Raw genomic sequence first — 21,619 nt, forward strand, 5'->3', positions numbered from 1 at the left:
ACTACCTCGCAAACGCGGGAGACAGCGACAAAATATAATAAATAAAATAGATAATAAAATATATATATATATATATATATATATATATATATATATATATATATATATATATATATATATATATATATATATATATATATATATATATATATATATATATATCTTTCTTTCTTTCATACTATTCGCCATTTCCCGCATTAGCGAAGTAGCGTTAAGAACACAGGACGGGGCCTTTGAGGGAATATCCTCACCTGGCCCCCTTCTCTGTTCCTTCTTTTGGAAAATTAAAAAAAAAATGATAGGGGAGGATTTCCAGCCCCCCGCTCCCTTCCCTTTTAGTCGCCTTCTACGACACACAGGAAATACGTGGGAAGTATTCTTTCTCCCCTATCCCCTATACCCCCAGGGATATATATATATATACATATATATATATATATATATATATATATATATATATATATATATATATATATATATATATATATATATATATATATATATTTTCTTTTTTTGCTTTGTCGCTGTCTCCCGCGTTTGCGAGGTAGCGCAAGGAAACAGACGAAAGAAATGGCCCAACCCACCCCCATACACATGCCTTGATTCAATCCACTGACAGCACGTCAACCCCGGTATACCACATCGCTCTAATTCACTCTATTCTTTGCCCTCCTTTCACCCTCCTGCATGTTCAGGCCCCTATCACACAAAATCTTTTTCACTCCATCTTTCCACCTCCAATTTGGTCTCCCTCTTCTCCTCGTTCCCTCCACCTCCGACACATATATCCTCTTGGTCAATCTTTCCTCACTCATTCTCTCCATGTGACCAAACCATTTCAAAACACCCTCTTCTGCTCTCTCAACCACGCTCTTTTTATTTCCACACATCTCTCTTACCCTTACGTTACTTACTCGATCAAACCACCTCACACCACACATTGTCCTCAAACATCTCATTTCCAGCACATCCATCCTCCTGCGCACAACTCTATCCATAGTCCACGCCTCGCAACCATACAACATTGTTGGAACCACTATTCCTTCAAACATACCCATTTTTGCTTTCCGAGATAATGTTCTCGACTTCCACACATTCTTCAAGGCTCCCAGAATTTTCGCCCCCTCCCGCACCCTATGATCCACTTCCGCTTCCATGGTTCCATCCGCTGCCAGATCCACTCCCAGATATCTAAAACACTTCACTTCCTCCAGTTTTTCTCCATTCAAACTCACCTCCCAATTGAATTGACCCTCAACCCTACTGTACCTAATAACCTTGTTCTTATTCACATTTACTCTTAACTTTCTTCTTTCACACACTTTACCAAACTCAGTCACCAGCTTCTGCAGTTTCTCACATGAATCAGCCACCAGCGCTGTATCATCAGCGAACAACAACTGACTCACTTCCCAAGCTCTCTCATCCCCAACAGACTTCATACTTGCCCCTCTTTCCAAAACTCTTGCATTCACCTCCCTAACAACCCCATCCATAAACAAATTAAACAACCATGGAGACATCACACACCCCTGCCGCAAACATACATTCACTGAGAACCAATCACTTTCCTCTCTTCCTACACGTACACATGCCTTACATCCTCGATAAAAACTTTTCACTGCTTCTAACAACTTTCCTCCCACACCATATATTCTTAATACCTTCCACAGAGCATCTCTATCAACTCTATCATATGTCTTCTCCAGATCCATAAATGCTACATACAAATCCATTTGCTTTTCTAAGTATTTCTCACATACATTCTTCAAAGCAAACACCTGATCCACACATCCTCTACCACTTCTGAAACCACACTGCTCTTCCCCAATCTGATGCTCTGTACATGCCTTCACCCTCTCAATCAATACCCTCCCATATAGTTTGCCAGGAATACTCAACAAACTTATACCTCTGTAATTTGAGCACTCACTCTTATCCCCTTTGCCTTTGTACAATGGCACTATGCACGCATTCCGCCAATCCTCAGGCACCTCACCAAGAGTCATACATACATTAAATAACCTTACCAACCAGTCAACAATACATTCACCCCCTTTTTTAATAAATTCCACTGCAATACCATCCAAACCTGCTGCCTTGCCGGCTTTCATCTTCCGCAAAGCTTTTACTACACTGGGAAACAGAAGAAATATATATATATATATATATATATATATATATATATATATATATATATATATATATATATATATATATATATATATATATATATATATATATATATATATATTTATTTTTTTATTTATTTTGCTTTGTCGCTGTCTCCCGCATTTGCGAGGTAGCGCAAGGAAACAGACGAACGAAATGGCCCAACCCACCCCCATACACAATGTACACACACACACACGCCGACACACGCAAATATACATACCTATACATCTCAATGTACACATATATATACACACACAGACACATACATATATACCCATGCACACAATTCACACTGTCTGCCCCTATTCATTTAATAATGATAATTTTTTTTTTTTTGCTTTGTCGCTGTCTCCTGCGTTTGCGAGGTAGCGCAAGGAAACAGACGATAGAAATGGCCCAACCCACCCCCATACACATGTATATACATACGTCCACACACGCAAATATACATACCTACACAGCTTTCCATGGTTTACCCCAGACGCTTCACATGCCCTGATTCAATCCACTGACAGCACGTCAACCCTGGTATACCACATCGATCCAATTCACTCTATTCCTTGCCCTCCTTTCACCCTCCTGCATGTTCAGGCCCCGATCACACAAAATCTTTTTCACTCCATCTTTCCACCTCCAATTTGGTCTCCCTCTTCTCCTCGTTCCCTCCACCTCCGACACATATATCCTCTTGGTCAATCTTTCCTCACTCATTCTCTCCATGTGACCAAACCATTTCAAAACACCCTCTTCTGCTCTCTCAACCACGCTCTTTTTATTTCCACACATCTCTCTTACCCTTACGTTACTTACTCGATCAAACCACCTCACATCACACATTGTCCTCAAACATCTCATTTCCAGCACATCCATCCTCCTGCGCACAACTCTATCCATAGTCCACGCCTCGTAACCATACAATATTGTTGGAACCGCTATTTCTTCAAACATGCCCATTTTTGCTTTCCGAGATAATGTTCTCGACTTCCACACATTCTTCAAGGCTCCCAGGATTTTCGCCCCCTCCCCCACCCTATGATCCACTTCCGCTTCCATGTTTCCATCCGCTGCCAGATCCACTCCCAGATATCTAAAACACTTCACTTCCTCCAGTTTTTCTCCATTCAAACTCACCTCCCAACTGACTTGACCCTCAACCCTACTGTACCTATTAACCTTGCTCTTATTCACATTTACTCTTAACTTTCTTCTTTCACACACTTTACCAAACTCAGTCACCAGCTTCTGCAGTTTCTCACATGAATCAGCCACCAGCGCTGTATCATCAGCGAATAACAACTGACTCACTTCCCAAGCTCTCTCATCCCCAACAGACTTCATCCTTGCCCCTCTTTCCAAAACTCTTGCATTCACCTCCCTAACAACCACATCCATAAACAAATTAAACAACCATGGAGACATCACACACCCCTGCCGCAAACCTACATTCACTGAGAACCAATCACTTTCCTCTCTTCCTACAAGTACACATGGCTTACATCCTCGATAACAACTTTTCACTGCTTCTAACAACTTGCCCCCCACACCATATATTCTTAATACCTTCCACAGAGCATCTCTATCAACTCTATCATATGCCTTCTCCAGATCCATAAATGCTACATGCAAATCCATTTGCTTTTCTAAATATTTCTCACATACATTCTTCAAAGCAAACACCTGATCCACACATCCTCTACCACTTCTGAAACCTCACTGCTCTTCCCCAATCTGATGCTCTGTACATGCCTTCACCCTCTCAATCAATACCCTCCCATACAATTTGCCAGGAATACTCAACAAACTTATACCTCTGTAATTTGAGCACTCACTCTTATCCCCTTTGCCTTTGTACAATGGCACTATGCGCGCATTCCGCCAATCCTCAGGAACCTCACCATGAGTCATACATACATTAAATAACCTTACCAACCAGTCAACAATACAGTCACCCCCTTTTTTAATAAATTCCACTGCAATACCATCCAAACCTGCTGCCTTGCCGGCTTTCATCTTCCGCAAAGCTTTTACTACCTCTTCTCTGTTTACCAAATCATTTTCCCTAACCCTCGCACTTTACACACCACCTCGACCAAAACACCCTATATCTGCCACTTTATCACCAAACACATTCAACAAACCTTCAAAATACTCACTCCATCTCCTTCTCACATCACCACTACTTGTTATCACCTCCCCGTTTGCGCCCTTCACTGAAGTTCCCATTTGCTCCCTTGTCTTACGCACTTTATTTACCTCCTTCCAGAACATCTCTTTATTATCCCTAAAATTTAATGATACTCTCTCATCCCAACTCTCATTTGCCCTTTTTTTCACCTCTTGCACCTTTCTCTTGACCTCCTGTCTCTTTCTTTTATACGTGTCCCACTCAATTTCATTTTTTACCTGCAAAAATCGTCCAAATGCCTCTCTCTTCTCTTTCACTAATACTCTTACTTCTTCATCCCACCACTCACTACCCTTTCTAATCAACCCACCTCCCACTCTTCTCATGCCACAAGCATCTTTTGCGCAATCCATCACTGATTCCCTAAATACATCCCATTCCTCCCTCACTCCCCTTACTTCCATTGTTCTCACCTTTTTCCATTCTGTACTCAGTCTCTCCTGGTACTTCCTCACACAAGTCTCCTTCCCAAGCTCACTTACTCTCACCACCCTCTTCACCCCAACTTTCACTCTTCTTTTCTGGAAACCCATACAAATCTTCACCTTAGCCTCCACAAGATAATGATCAGACATCCCTCCAGTTGCACCTCTCAGCACATTAACATCCAAAAGTCTCTCTTTCGCGCGCCTGTCAATTAACACGTAATCCAATAACGCTCTCTGGCCATCTCTCCTACTTACATAAGTATACTTATGTATATCTCGCTTTTTAAACCAGGTATTCCCAATCATCAGTCCTTTTTCAGCACATAAATCTACAAGCTCTTCACCATTTCCATTTACAACACTGAACACCCCATGTATACCAATTATTCCCTCAACTGCCACATTACTCACCTTTGCATTCAAATCACCCAACACTATAACCCGTTCTCGTGCATCAAAACCACTAACACACTCATTCACCTGCTCCCAAAACACTTGCCTCTCATGATCTTTCTTCTCATGCCCAGGTGCATATGCACCAATAATCACCCATCTCTCTCCATCAACTTTCAGTTTTACCCATATTAATCGAGAATTTACTTTCTTACATTCTATCACATACTTTCACAACTCCTATTTCAGGAGTACTGCTACTCCTTCCCTTGCTCTTGTCCTCTCACTAACCCCTGACTTTACTCCCAAGACATTCCCAAACCACTCTTCCCCTTTACCCTTGAGCTTCGTTTCACTCAGAGCCAAAACATCCAGGTTCCTTTCCTCAAACATACTACCTATCTCTCCTTTTTTCACATCTTGGTTACATCCACACACATTTAGGCACCCCAATCTGAGCCATCGAAGAGGATGAGCACTCCCCGCGTGACTCCTTCTTCTGTTTCCCATTTTAGAAAGTTAAAAATACAAGGAGGGGAGGATATCTGGCCCCCCGCTCACGTCCCCTCTAGTCGCCTTCTACGTCACGCGAGGAATGCGTGGGAAGTCTCAACCCCGTTAGGTGAGAACAGGTCCACACCAAGCCTCCGCTCCTCTGGAAGTAATTTTCCTGAATGGGATGGGGAAGCTGGGGTAGAAATTGTTCAAGTCTAACGGTCGAGACATGTTGGATGATGGCTGGTAAAAAGATAGAAAAAAGCACGAGAGAAATGGACTGGAGGCAACGTAGGGTGGAGAGTGAGTTGCCTTTATATCCCACACTCTAGCCAAGGTCAGTCTCTCTATGGTGTTCACTCGCAAAGCATCGCATGGTGTCACGGACGGCAGTTGCGGACTGACAGGGTGAGCTACACTGTGTTATAAACGTGTTCTGGTGATAGAGAAGACTGCAGCATGGAGGGACAACCAGGGACATATTCTCCGTGCAGCGAAACCTCCTCAAACAGTTTTCACAACAGGAGACAGAAGGTCATAAACGCAAGAAAAACCCTTCAAATGTCCTGAGTGTCAGAAAAGCTTTACGAAATATGTCTATCTTCATAGGCACATGAAATTACATAATTTTGACAAGACATATCAGTGTAAAGAATACCAGAGTACCTTCTCCCGAAAGAACAACTTAGTGTTGCAGATGAAAGTTCACATTAGACAAAAGCAATATCAGTGTTCAGAGCGTCAAGAGTATTTTTCTAAAAAATGTGATTTAAAGAAACACTTGAGAATCCATACTGGTGAGAACCCATACCAATGCTCAGAATGTCAAAAAAGTTTTTCTTCTAAAAGTAGGTTAGTGACACACCTGAGAGTTCACACGGGCGAGAAGCCATACCGATGTTCAGAATGTCAGAAAAGTTTTTCTCAGAAAAGTAGTTTAGTGACACACCTGAGAGTTCACACGGTCGAGAAGCCATAGCAATGTTCAGAATGTCAAAAAACTTTTTCTCAGAAAAGTAATTTAGTGAATCACCTGAGAGTTCACACGGGCGATATGCCATACCAATGTTCAGAATGTCAAAAAACTTTTTCTCAGAAAAGTAATATAGTGAGACACCTGAGAGTTCACACGGGCGAGAAGTCATACCAGTGTTCAGAATGTCTAAAAAGTTTTTCTCGGAAAAGTAATTTATTGACACATCTGAGAGTTCACACGGGCGAGAAGCCGTACCAATGTTCAGAATGTCAAAAAACTTTTTCTCAGAAAAGTCATTTAGTGACACACCTGAGAGTTCACACGGGCGAGATGCCATACCAATGTTCAGAATGTCAAAAAAGTTTTGCTTTTAAAAGTGATTTAGTGAGACACCTGAGAGCTCACACGGGCGAGAAGCCGTACCAATGTTCAGAATGTCAAAAAACTTTTTCTCAGAAAAGTCATTTAGTGACACACCTGAGAGTTCACACGGGCGAGATGCCATACCAATGTTCAGAATGTCAAAAAACTTTTTCTCTTAAAGGTGATTTAGTGAGACACCTGAGAGTTCACACGGGTGAGAAGCCATACCAATGTTCAGAATGTCAAAAAACTTTTTCTCGTAAAGGTGATTTAGTGAGACACATGAAAGTTCACACGTGTGAGAAGCCATACCAATGTTCAGAATGTCAAAAAAAATTTTCTCGAAAAAGTAATTTAGTGACACACCTGAGACTTCACACAGGCTAGAAGCTATACCAATGTTCAGAATGTCAAAAACAATTCTATAACAGAGGTAATTTAGTAAAACGTCTGAGAGTTTACACAGCCTAGAAGCCAAACTAGTAAAAAGAATATCAAAAAACCTTTTCTGGTATAAGTACTTCAGTGACACATCGAGAGGTTACACAAGCGAGGAACCATAATAGTGTTCAGAATGTCAAGAAACTCTCCCTGGTAAAAGTGCTTTAGTCAGACACCTGAGAGTTCACAAAGCGAGAAGTCATACCGGTGTTCAGAATGTCTAAAACAATTTTCTTGAAGAGGTGATTAAGGAAGTCATCGGAGAGTTCACACAGGGTAGAAACCATGCTTAGGTTCAGAATGTCCTAAATGTTTCTCCAGAAAAAGCAGTATAGTAAAACGCAAGGTAGTTGAACGCATCCCAGATCTCATGTGGTGAGAAGAACCGGCCACGACCCGCGTGTAGTGGAGCGACCCATGACGTCACACACATCTTTCCCAAGATCACAGAGGACCCCACCAGGGAGGTCAGGCGCCTAACAGGTGAGACCCCACACTGATAAACAGATGATATTGTTTCATCTCTGGTACTATACTAGTATTTCTGTAGAATAATTACTCTCTCTCTCTCTCTCTCTCTCTCTCTCTCTCTCTCTCTCTCTCTCTCTCTCTCTCTCTCTCTCTCTCTCTCTCTCTCTCTCTCTCTCTCTCTCTCTCTCTCTCTCTCTCTCTCTCTAATAATCATTATCAACTGCAGAGTATGGAGCCCAAACCTAAGCCGCATAATTCAAATATATATACATATTTATTTTTTTATTTATTTTGCTTTGTCGCTGTCTCCCGCGTTTGCGAGGTAGCACAAGGAAACAGACGAAAGAAATGGCCCAACCCACCCCCATACACATGTATATACATACACGTCCACACACGCAAATATACATACCTATACATCTCAATGTACACATATATATACACACACAGACACATACATATATACCCATGCACACAATTCACACTGTCTGCCTTTATTCATTCCCATCGCCACCTCTCCACACATGGAATACCATCCCCCTCCCCCCTCATGTGTGTGAGGTAGCGCTAGGAAAAGACAACAAGGGCACCATTCGTTCACACTCAGTCTCTAGCTGTCATGCAATAATGCCCGAAACCACAGCTCCCTTTCCACATCCAGGCCCCACACAACTTTCCATGGTTTACCCCAGACACTTCACATGCCCTGATTCAGTCCACTGACAGCACGTCAACCCCGGTATACCACATCGATCCAATTCACTCTATTCCTTGCCCGCCTTTCACCCTCCTGCATGTTCAGGCCCCGATCACTCAAAATCTTTTTCACTCCATCTTTCCACCTCCAATTTGGTCTCCCACTTCTCCTCGTTCCCTCTTACTTATTCATCCCACTTACACCATTCATCTTACTTATTCATCCCACCACTCACTACCTTTTCTAACCAACCCACCTCCCACGCTTCTCATGCCACAAGCATCTTTTGCGCAAGCCATCACTGCTTCCCTAAATACATCCCATTCCTCCCTCACTCCCCTTACCTCCTTTGTTCTCACCTTTTTCCATTCTGTACTCAGTCTCTCCTGGTACTTCCTCACACAAGTCTCCTTCCCAAGCTCACTTACTCTAACCACTCTCTTCATCCCAACATTCTCTCTTCTTTTCTGAAAAACCCCACAAATCTTCACCTTCGCCTCCACAAGATAATGATCAGACATCCCTCCAGTTGCACCTCTCAGCACATTAACATCCAAAAGTCTCTCTTTCGTGCGTCTATCAATTAACACGTAATCCAATAACGCTCTCTGGCCATTTCTCCTACTTACATACGTATACTTATGTATATCTCGCTTTTTAAACCAGGTATTACCAATCACCAGTCCTTTTTCAGCACATAAATCTACAAGCTCTTCACCATTTCCATTTACAACACTGCACACTCCATGTATACCAATTACTCCCTCAACTGCCACATTACTCACCTTTGCATTCAAATCACCCATCACTATAACCCGGTCTTGTGCATCAAAACCACTAACACATTCAGCTGCTGCCAAAACACTTGCCTCTCATGATCTTTCTTCTCATGCCCAGGTGCATATGCACCAATAATCACCCATCTCTCTCCATCAACTTTCAGTTTTACCCATATCAATCTAGAATTTACTTTCTTACACTCTATCACATACTCCCACAACTCCTGATTCAGGAGCAGTGCTACTCCTTCCCTTGCTCTTGTCCTCTCACTAAACCTTACTTTACTCCCAAGACGTTCCCAAACCACTCTTCTCCTTTACCCTTGAGCTTCGTTTCACTCAGAACCAAAACATCCAGGTTCCTTTCCTCAAGCATACTACCTATCTCTCCTTTTTTCTCATCTTGGTTACATCCACACTCATTTAGACACCCCAATCTGAGCCTTCGAGGAGGATGAGCACTCCTGCCGTGACTCCTTCTTCTATTTCCCCTTTTAGAAAGTTAAAATACAGGGAGGGGAGGGTTTCTGGCCCCCCGCTCCCGTCCCCTTTAGTCGCCTTCTACGACACGTGAGGAATACGTGGGAAGTATTCTTATTCCCCTATCCCCAGGAGATGGAGTGAGTATTTTGAAGGTTTCTTGAATGTGTTTGATGATAGAGAGGCAGATATAGGGTGTTTTGGTCGAGGTGGTGTGCAAAGTGAGAGGGTTAGGGAAAATGATTTGGTAAATAGAGAAGAGGTTGTAAAAGATTTACGGAAGATGAAAGCCGGCAAGGCAGCAGGTTTGGAGGGTATTGCAGTGGAATTTATTAAAAAAGGGGGTGACTGTATTGTTGACTGGTTGGTAAGGTTATTTAATGTATGTATGACTCATGGTGAGGTGCCTGAGGATTGGCGGAATGCTTGCATAGTGCCATTGTACAAGGCAAAGGAGATGAAAGTGAGTGCTCAAACAACTTTCCATGGTTAACCCCAGACGCTTCACATGCCCTGATTCAATCCACTGACAGCACGTCAACCCCGGTATACCACATCGATCCAATTCACTCTATTCCTTGCCCGCCTTTCTCCCTCCTGAATGTTCAGGCCTCGATCACTCAAAATCTTTTTAACTCCATCTTTCTACCTCCAATTTGGTCTCCCACTTCTCCTCGTTCCCTCCACCTCCGATACATATATCCTCTTGGTCAATCTTTCATCACTCATTCTCTCCATGTGCCCAAACCATTTCAGAACACCCTCTTCTGCTCTCTCAACCACGCTCTTTTTTATTTCCGCTCATCTCTCTTACCCTTACATTACTTACCCGATCAAACCACATCACACCACACATTGTCCTCAAACATCTCATTTCCAGCACATCCACCCTCCTGCACACAACTCTATCCATAGCCCACGCCTCGCAACGAAACAACATTATTAGAACCACTATTCCTTCAAACATACCCATTTTTGCTTTCCGAGATAATGTTCTCGACTTCCACACATTCTTCAAGTCTCCCAGGATTTTCGCCCCCTCCCCCACCCTATGATTCACTTCCGCTTCCATGGTTCCATCCGCTGCCAGATCCACTCCCAGATATCTAAAACACTTTACTTCCTCCAGTTTTTCTCCATTCAAGCTTACCTCCCAATTGACTTGACCCTCAACCCTACTGTACCTAATAACCTTGTTCTTATTCACATTGACTATTAACTTTCTTCTTTCACACACTTTACCAAATTCAGCTTCTGCAGTTTCACACATGAATCAGCCACCAGCGCTGTATCATAAGCGAACGACAACCGACTCACTTACCAAGCTCTCTTATCCACAACAGACTTCATACTTGCCCCTCTTTCCAAAACTCTTGCATTCACCTCCCTAACAACCCCATCCATAAACAAATTAAACAACCATGGAGACATCACACACCCCTGCCGCAAACCTACATTCACTGAGAACCAATCACTTTCCTCTCTTCCTACAAGTACACATGGCTTACATCCTCGATAACAACTTTTCACTGCTTCTAACAACTTGCCTCCCACACCATATATTCTTAATACCTTCCACAGAGCATCTCTATCAACTCTATCATATGCCTTCTCCAGATCCATAAATGCTACATACAAATCCATTTGCTTTTCTAAGTATTTCTCACATACATTCTTCAAAGCAAACACCTGATCCACACATGCTCTACCACTTCAGAAACCACACTGCTCTTCCCCAATCTGATGCTCTGTACATGCCTTCACCCTCTCAATCAATACCCTCCCATATAATTTACCAGGAATACTCAACAAACTTATACCTCTGTAACTTGAGCACTCACTCTTATCCCCTTTGCCTTTGTACAATGGCACTATGCAAGCATTCTGCCAATCCTCAGGCACCTCACCATGAGTCATACACACATTAAATAACCTTACCAACCAGTCAACAATACAGTCACCCCCTTTTTTAATAAATTCTACTGCAATACCATCCAAACCCGCTGCCTTGCCGGCTTTCATCTTCCGCAAAGCTTTTACTACCTCTTCTCTGTTTACCAAATCATTTTCCCTAACCCTCTCACTTTGCACACCACCTCGACCAAAACACCTTATATCTGCCACTCTATCATCAAACACATTAAACAAGCCTTCAAAATACTCACTCCATCTCCTCACATCACCACTACTTGTTATCACCTCCCCATTTGCGCCCTTCACTGAAGTTCTCATTTGCTCCCTTGTCTTACGCACTTTATTTACCTCCTTCCAGAACATCTTTTTTTTTTTTTTTATACTTTGTCGCTGTCTCCCGCGTTTGCGAGGTAGCGCAAGGAAACAGACGAAAGAAATGGCCCAACCCCCCCCCCCCATACACATATATATACATACGTCCACACACGCAAATATACATACCTACACAGCTTTCCATGGTTTACCCCAGACGCTTCACATGCCTTGATTCAATCCACTGACAGCATGTCAATCCCGGTATACCACATCGCTCCAATTCACTCTATTCCTTGCCCTCCTTTCACCCTCCTGCATGTTCAGGCCCCGATCACACAAAATCTTTTTCACTCCATCTTTCCACCTCCAATTTGGTCTCCCTCTTCTCCTCGTTCCCTCCACCTCCGACACATATATCCTCTTGGTCAATCTTTCCTCACTCATCCTCTCCATGTGCCCAAACCACTTCAAAACACCCTCTTCTGCTCTCTCAACCACGCTCTTTTTATTTCCACACATCTCTCTTACCCTTACGTTATTCACTCGATCAAACCACCTCACACCACACATTGTCCTCAAACATCTCATTTCCAGCACATCCATCCTCCTGCGCACAACTCTATCCATAGTCCACGCCTCGCAACCATACAACATTGTTGGAACCACTATTCCTTCAAACATACCCATTTTTGCTTTCCGAGATAATGTTCTCGACTTCCACACATTCTTCAAGGCCCCCAGAATTTTCGCCCCCTCCCCCACCCTATGATCCACTTCCGCTTCCATGGTTCCATCCGCTGCCAGATCCACTCCCAGATATCTCAAACACTTTACTTCCTCCAGTTTTTCTCCATTCAAACTCACCTCCCAATTGACTTGACCCTCAACCCTACTGTACCTAATAACCTTGCTCTTATTCACATTTACTCTTAACTTTCTTCTTCCACACACTTTACCAAACTCAGTCACCAGCTTCTGCAGTTTCTCACATGAATCAGCCACCAGCGCTGTATCATCAGCGAACAACAACTGACTCACTTCCCAAGCTCTCTCATCCCCAACAGACTTCATACTTGCCCCTCTTTCCAAAACTCTTGCATTTACCTCCCTAACAACCCCATCCATAAACAAATTAAACAACCATGGAGACATCACACACCCCTGCCGCAAACCTACATTCACTGACAACCAATCACTTTCCTCTCTTCCTACACGTACACATGCCTTACATCCTCGATAAAAACTTTTCACTGCTTCTAACAACTTTCCTCCCACACCATATATTCTTAATACCTTCCACAGAGCATCTCTATCAACTCTATCATATGCCTTCTCCAGATCCATAAATGCTACATACAAATCCATTTGCTTTTCTAAGTATTTCTCACATACATTCTTCAAAGCAAACACCTGATCCACACATCCTCTACCACTTCTGAAACCACACTGCTCTTCCCCAATCTGATGCTCTGTACATGCCTTCACCCTCTCAATCAATACCCTCCCATATAATTTACCAGGAATACTCAACAAACTTATACCTCTGTAATTTGAGCACTCACTCTTATCCTCTTTGCCTTTGTACAATGGCACTATGCACGCATTCCGCCAATCCTCAGGAACCTCACCATGAGTCATACATACATTAAATCACCTTACCAACCAGTCAACAATACAGTCACCCCCTTTTTTAATAAATTCCACTGCAATACCATCCAAACCTGCTGTCTTGCCGGCTTTCATCTTCCGCAAAGCTTTCACTACCTCTTCTCTGTTTACCAAATCATTTTCCCTAACCCTCTCACTTTGCACACCACCTCGACCAAAACACCCTATATCTGCCACTCTATCATCAAACACATTCAACAAACCTTCAAAATACTCACTCCATCTCCTTCTCACATCACCACTACTTGTTATCACCTCCCCATTTGCGCCCTTCACTTTTTATTCTCCCTAAAATTTAATGATACTCTCTCACCCCAACTCTCATTTGCCCTCTTTCTCACCTCTTGCACCTTTCTCTTGACCTCCTGTCTCTTTCTTTTATACATCTCCCACTCACTGCATTTTTTCCCTGCAAAAATCGTCCAAATGCCTCTCTCTTCTCTTTCATTAATAATCTTACTTCTTCATCCCACCACTCACTACCCTTTCTAATCAACCCACTTCCCACGCTTCTCATGCCACAAGCATCATTTGCGCAAGCCATCACTGATTCCCTAAATACATCCCATTCCTCCCCCACTCCCCTTACTTCCATTGTTCTCACCTTTTTCCATTCTGTACTCAGTCTCTCCTGGTACTTCCTCACACAAGTCTCCTTCCCAAGCTCACTTACTCTCACCACCCTCTTCACCCCAACATTCACTCTTCTTTTCTGAAAACCCATACAAATCTTCACCTTAGCCTCCACAAGATAATGATCAGACATCGCTCCAGTTGCACCTCTCAGCACATTAACATCCAAAAGTCTCTCTTTCGCGCGCCTGTCAATTAACACGTAATCCAATAACGCTCTCTGGCCATCTCTCCTACTTACATACGTGTACTTATGTATATCTCGCTTTTTAAACCAGGTATTCCCAATCACCAGTCCTTTTTCAGCACATAAATCTACAAGCTCTTCACCATTTTCATTTACAACACTGAACACCCCATGTATACCAATTATTCCCTCAACTGCCACATTACTCACCTTTGCATTCAAAACACACATCACTATAACCCGGTCTTGTGCATCAAAACCACTAACACACTCATTCAGCTGCTGCCAAAACACTTGCGTCTCATGATCTTTCTTCTCATGGCCAGGTGCATATACACCCATCTCTCTCCATCAACTTTCAGTTTTACCCATATTAATCGAGAATTAACTTTCTTACATTCTATCACATACTCCCACAACTCCTGTTATATATGTATATATATATATATATATATATATATATATATATATATATATATATATATATATATATATATATATATATATATATATTTTTTTTTTTTTTTTCTTTTTTTTTATACTTTGTCGCTGTCTCCCGCGTTTGCGAGGTAGCGCAAGGAAACAGACGAAAGAAATGGCCCAACCCCCCCCCCCCATACACATGTATATACATACGTCCACACACGCAAATATACATACCTACACAGCTTTCCATGGTTTACCCCAGACGCTTCACATGCCTTGATTCAATCCACTGACAGCACGTCAGCCCCGGTATACCACATCGCTCCAATTCACTCTATTCCTTGCCCTCCTTTCACCCTCCTGCATGTTCAGTCCCGACCACACAAAATCTTTTTCACTCCATCTTTCCACCTCCAATTTGGTCTCCCTCTTCTCCTTGTTCCCTCCACCTCCGACACATATATCCTCTTGGTCAATCTTTCCTCACTCATCCTCTCCATGTGCCCAAACCACTTCAAAACACCCTCTTCTGCTTTCTCAACCACGCTCTTTTTATTTCCACACATCTCTCTTACCCTTACGTTACTCACTCGATCAAACCACCTCACACCACACATTGTCCTCAAACATCTCATTTCCAGCACATCCATCCTCCTGCGCACAACTGTATCCATAGCCCACGCCTCGCAACCATACAACATTGTTGGAACCACTTTTCCTTCAAACATACCCATTTTTGCTTTCCGAGATAATGTTCTCGACTTCCACACATTCTTCAAGGCCCTCAGAATTTTCGCCCCCTCCCCCACCCTATGATCCACTTCCGCTTCCATGGTTCCATCCGCTGCCAGATCCACTCCCAGATATCTAAAACACTTCACTTCCTCCAGTTTTTCTCCATTCAAACTCACCTCCCAATTGACTTGACCCTCAACCCTACTGTACCTAATAACCTTGCTCTTATTCACATTTACTCTAAACTTTCTTCTTCCACACACTTTACCAAACTCAGTCACCAGCTTCTGCAGTTTCTCACATGAATCAGCCACCAGCGCTGTGTCGTCAGCGAACAACAACTGACTCACTTCCCAAGATCTCTCATCCCCAACAGACTTCATACTTGCCCCTCTTTCCAAAACTCTTGCATTTACCTCCCTAACAACCCCATCCATAAACAAATTAAACAACCATGGAGACATCACACACCCCTGCCGCAAACCTACATTCACTGAGAACCAATCACTTTCCTCTCTTCCTACACGTACACATGCCTTACATCCTCGATAAAAACTTTTCACTGCTTCTAACAACTTTCCTCCCACACCATATATTCTTAATACCTTCCACAGAGCATCTCTATCAACTCTATCATATGCCTTCTCCAGATCCATAAATGCTACATACAAATCCATTTGCTTTTCTAAGTATTTCTCACATACATTCTTCAAAGCAAACACCTGATCCACACATCCTCTACCACTTCTGAAACCACACTGCTCTTTCCCAATCTGATGCTCTGTACATGCCTTCACCCTCTCAATCAATACCCTCCCATATAATTTACCAGGAATACTCAACAAACTTATACCTCTGTAATCTGAGCACTCACTTTTATCCCCTTTGCCTTTGTACAATGGCACTATGCACGCATTCCGCCAATCCTCAGGCACCTCACCATGAGTCATACATACATTAAATAACCTTACCAACCAGTCAACAATACAGTCACCCCCTTTTTTAATAAATTCCACTGCAATACCATCCAAACCTGCTGCCTTGCCGGCTTTCATCTTCCGCAAAGCTTTCACTACCTCTTCTCTGTTTACCAAATCATTTTCCCTAACCCTCTCACTTTGCACACCACCTCGACCAAAACACCCTATATCTGCCACTCTATCATCAAACACATTCAACAAACCTTCAAAATACTCACTCCATCTCCTTCTCACATCACCACTACTTGTTATCACCTCCCCATTTTCGCCCTTCACTGAAGTTCCCATTTGCTCCCTTGTCTTACGCACTTTATTTACCTCCTTCCAGAACATCTTTTTATTTTCCCTAAAATTTAATGATACTCTCTCACCCCAACTCTCATTTGCCCTTTTTTTCACCTCTTGCACCTTTCTCTTGACCTCCTGTCTCTTTCTTTTATACATCTCCCACTCAATTGCATTTTTTCCTTGCAAAAATCGTCCAAATGCCTCTCTCTTCTCTTTCACTAATATTCTTACTTCTTCATCCCACCACTCACTACCCTTTCTAATCAACCCACCTCCCACTCTTCTCATGCCACAAGCAACTGCATATATATATATATATATATATATATATATATATATATATATATATATATATATATATATATATATATATATATATATATATTAGAAAATTTGGATGAAAATATTGTCATTATTTTTAATGTTTGCACTGGTTTATAAGTATGTTTTTTCTATCTCTGGGATTGATTTTCAATATTGATGCCAATACGAGAAAACTGTCTAGAAAAGTACAAAGGTATTATCAGGGATACATAGTCCAACTGTATTATAGAGTATATTACAAAACTACATACCATAAGAACATGAGAAGTAAGGACACTGCAAGAGGCGTATTGGCCCAAGCTAGGCAGGTCCTGAGTCTGTCCACAAACCAACTGCCTGTACCCATAAACACATCCAACCTTCGTTTAATGCTAACTAAAGAACTAACTTCAACTACTGTACTTGACAGCTTGTTCCATAAATCTGGTACCCTATTCCCGAACCAATATCTACCCACATCCGACCTGAATCTATCTAAATCCATTACTTTTGGTCCTACCCAGTGGCGTCATTCTAAGAACTTTATTCATGTTACCTCTATGTATGGTCTTCACCTATTCAAATACTTCATTCACATCCCCTCTAAATGACTGCAAATTCAGCCTTTTTTACCTTTCTTCATAAGTGAGGTTTGTAATTCCTGGAATCATTTATGTTATTCGCAGTTGTGCTCTCTCTCTCTCTCTCTCTCTCTCTCTCTCTCTCTCTCTCTCTCTCTCTCTCTCTCTCTAATAATCATTATCAACTGCATAGTATGGAGCCCAAAACTAAACCGCATGATTCAAATGTGAGTCTCACCAATTCAAGATAATGTTGTAATAATATTCTAGGAGTTTCATTGCTAACAGTCCCATTAATGAACCCAAACAAATTATTAGCCTTATTACACACTTTAATACATTGTTGCCGCGGCTTAAGATCCTCGCTCACTCCACCTGAAGTACGTGGAATTGTTGATCTGATTAACATGTAATGGCAGACCTGAAAATACACACACACCCACACACACACACACACACACACACACACACGTACTAATTCTCTCTACTTCTCTCTTTTCATTTCTTGTATCTTTTATTTTTTGCATATACACAATAACTACTCCTATAATTGTTCTCTTTACTCGTATATTTCAATAAGGTAAATTAAAGCTTAAGTCCATGTAATTTATTTAGTAAACCGTAATGAGATCTTTTTTCCCTCTGTGTCTGTTGGACCCGAGGAAAGTAAAACCATTCCTCATTATTGACAATAGTGTTTTAGGGTTAAGTAAGCAATGGTTTCATCAATATAGACTTTGGTAAAGAGAAATTGATATTAAATCTAAGAAGTTCATGATCAGGCAAATAAATGATCCTAGCCCTCTTAGCAAAATCTAATCTATTATTTACATTATATGGCGAGATTCTTTTTCCTTTAACGTAGCTGAGATGCCCCGACCCTCAAAAACTTTCATTGACTTAATAAAACTTTGTTGACAATAACGTTTTCCAAGATGCTGAGGCTGATTCTTATTGAAAGAAATTCGGTTTAGCCATGATAAATTCTCTCACTCCCATTCTCAGTAACTTATTCATGGAATACTATGAGACTGAGATCCAAACTTCCGTTAGTAACAGTCCAAAAATATGGTTAAGATACGTTAACTATGTGTGGTCCTTATGGCCATCTTACCAAGATCATGATGTTTTCTTTAATGAATTACGATTCATCCCACCATCAAGTTTAAGACTAAATGGAAACACAAAGGCAAATCACCCTTCCTTAATGTGGTGATAATTAGGTATTTTCATTAGTTATCCTTTAAGATCTACAGGAAGCCTACCAGTGCTGAGAGTTATATTCATTATTTTTCAGGATGTGGGAAAACAGGATCCCAGCTCCAGGTGTGGTGTGCAGGAACAGTTCCCCAGTGCTACGTCTGGTGTGTGAGGGACACAATACCTATGTGTGAGATGTGATGTGTGAAGGAACGCCATGCCCAAGCAGAGATACGGAACTCTTATCACAGTATCCTCATCCCGGTACAAGTTTGCGGTGTGTGGGACATAGTACTACCTGCCAGGTCTGGTATGTGAGGAACAGAGTACCTCAGTGCCAGAACAATACTGGTGAGTGTGAGATGAAATGGCTTAGTGTCATATGTAGTGTTTGGTGAGACAGTACCCCAGTGTCAGTGTAGGTGTAGTGTTACACCGTCCTAGTGCCTTGTGGGTGTCTGGTAACACAGTACCCCAGTGTCGGTGTAGGTGTGGTGGTACAGCGCTCAAGTGCCAACACTACCTTCCTTCACCACCTACGTACACTACTCACCCTCAATGCCTACCTACAAGACCTTCCTTCACTACGATAAGGTGTCTGATGACATCAGTACCCCAGTGTTAGTGTAGGTGTGGTATGGTGGTACACGACCCTCGTGACAGGTGTGGTGTGTGGTGAGACACTACCACAGTATGTAGTGTATGTGTGGTACCACAGGACCCTTGTGCCAGGTGCAGTGTGTAGTGACGCAGTACCACAGTGGTAAGCCTGTTGTGTAGTGACACAATCGGCAAGCTTCTCTGCAGGTCTGGTTTACAGAGACACGTTGCCAGTCTTGATGTTTGAGGACATTATGCTTGGCTTATGGGAAATTCATTATCTTGTACCATCCATGATGAGTGTAGAATACAGCAGCCCAGTGCCTGGTCTAGTGTGTGGTAGGCATACTGCCTCACCCTCAGGTCTGGTTTATAGTAACACAGGTGTCACCCTTTTCCTCACATATGATCATCTCTGGTGAGTGTCTGCGGCTTAAGCAACTTTATGTTCACAACCTTTTGATCAAATATATAAATTACGGCCTCAGTAGACTGTGCCATAGATTACTTGATTTGTAAAAACTCTCACTACAGAAATAACAATTGTTTTGGAACAAAGTATTGATCTACCGTGTTTACTCTATTAGTGATGTTATCAAAATAGATTGCCTTTTGATTAATCATTTCACTTTATATTTGCCTGATCAGCAGTATATGTCATGTCACTTGCATCTACTTATAAAAGCAACAGCAGGACACATGGTATTTATAATGAAAATTAACTATGCATAATGGTATGTACAGACGTGTAGTACAGTATATATAGAGCCTCAACATTAAGCCAGGAGAACTCAGGTTACTGTCTGCAAGCACATAAGGCGAAGTTCCTGAAGGAAACGTGATTTTTCATTAGAATAAGCTTACTGTAGGTAAGTTGTCTGTTTATTGCCATTAGACTGTGTAGAAAACCTTAATACTTATGTGTGGTGGTAACGGGTGCCAACAGGTTGCAGTGTTATACTTATCGCTGCACATAATACTAATATTGAACTTTGCATTGTTTTACTGTCATTGTTTCATGAAAGTGAAGCCGTGTACTGGTATCTATAAAGAAATGAGTCGTTTTTGCGACGACATAAAGTATTTTAGATATTGTTAATGTTCGGATGCACGTAAATTTGCTTGATAGTTCCATAGTCCAATTAGTTGAGAAACCTGCTCGTGACGTTGATAATGTTGAAGATTGAGTAAGTTTGTTACAATCCAATAAATGTTATTTCTTTTATTAAAAGAAAGATTCTTGTCTAGATATCCATAGAAAAAACATCTCAGTGATTGTATAGGTGAAGTGTACATACATATCTAAGTGTAGGTGGAGGCCAGTATAGAGCGCACAGTGGGTAAAATACATCAACATAGGAGAGTGACGGGGGAAGGCGAGCGGGCTCAGGCACCCCAAGGGTATATATATATGTATATATATATATATATATATATATATATATATATATATATATATATATATATATATATATATATATATATATATATGTATATATATATCCTTCCTTCCTTCAAACCATTCGCCATTTCCCGCATTAGCGAGGTAGCACCAAGAACAGAGGACTGGGCCTTTGAGGGAATACCCTCACCTGGCCCAATTCTCTGTTCCTTGTTTTGGAAAATTAAAAAAAAAAAACGAGAGGGGAGGATTTCCAGCCCCCCGCTCCCTCCCCTTTTAGTCGCCTTCTAGTACACGCAGGGAATACGTAGGAAGTATTCTTTCTCCCCTATCCCCAGGGAACATATATATATATATATATTCTTATGTATATATATATTTATATATATATATATATATATATATATATATATATATATATATATATATATATATATATATATATATATAAATATTTTTTTTTTTTTTTTTTTTTTTTTTGCTTTGTCGCTGTCTCCTGCTTTT

The 21,619-nt window shown here is 41.6% G+C and overlaps 1 protein-coding gene across 1 annotated transcript; it reads left to right on the plus strand.

Annotated features, from left to right (window-relative positions):
* The first annotated feature begins 2,326 nt into the window (after positions 1–2,326).
* On the plus strand, positions 2,327–20,334 carry LOC139748656 (uncharacterized). Its single transcript, XM_071661916.1, has 2 exons — positions 2,327–7,939; positions 19,211–20,334. The coding sequence occupies exon 1, from the start codon at positions 6,731–6,733 to the stop codon at positions 7,400–7,402; it is 672 nt and encodes a 223-aa protein (XP_071518017.1). The 5' UTR covers positions 2,327–6,730; the 3' UTR covers positions 7,403–7,939; positions 19,211–20,334.
* The last annotated feature ends 1,285 nt before the right edge of the window (positions 20,335–21,619 follow it).

The sequence above is a fragment of the Panulirus ornatus genome, chromosome 5 (genome assembly GCF_036320965.1).
Source record: "Panulirus ornatus isolate Po-2019 chromosome 5, ASM3632096v1, whole genome shotgun sequence".
NCBI lineage: Eukaryota > Metazoa > Arthropoda > Malacostraca > Decapoda > Palinuridae > Panulirus > Panulirus ornatus.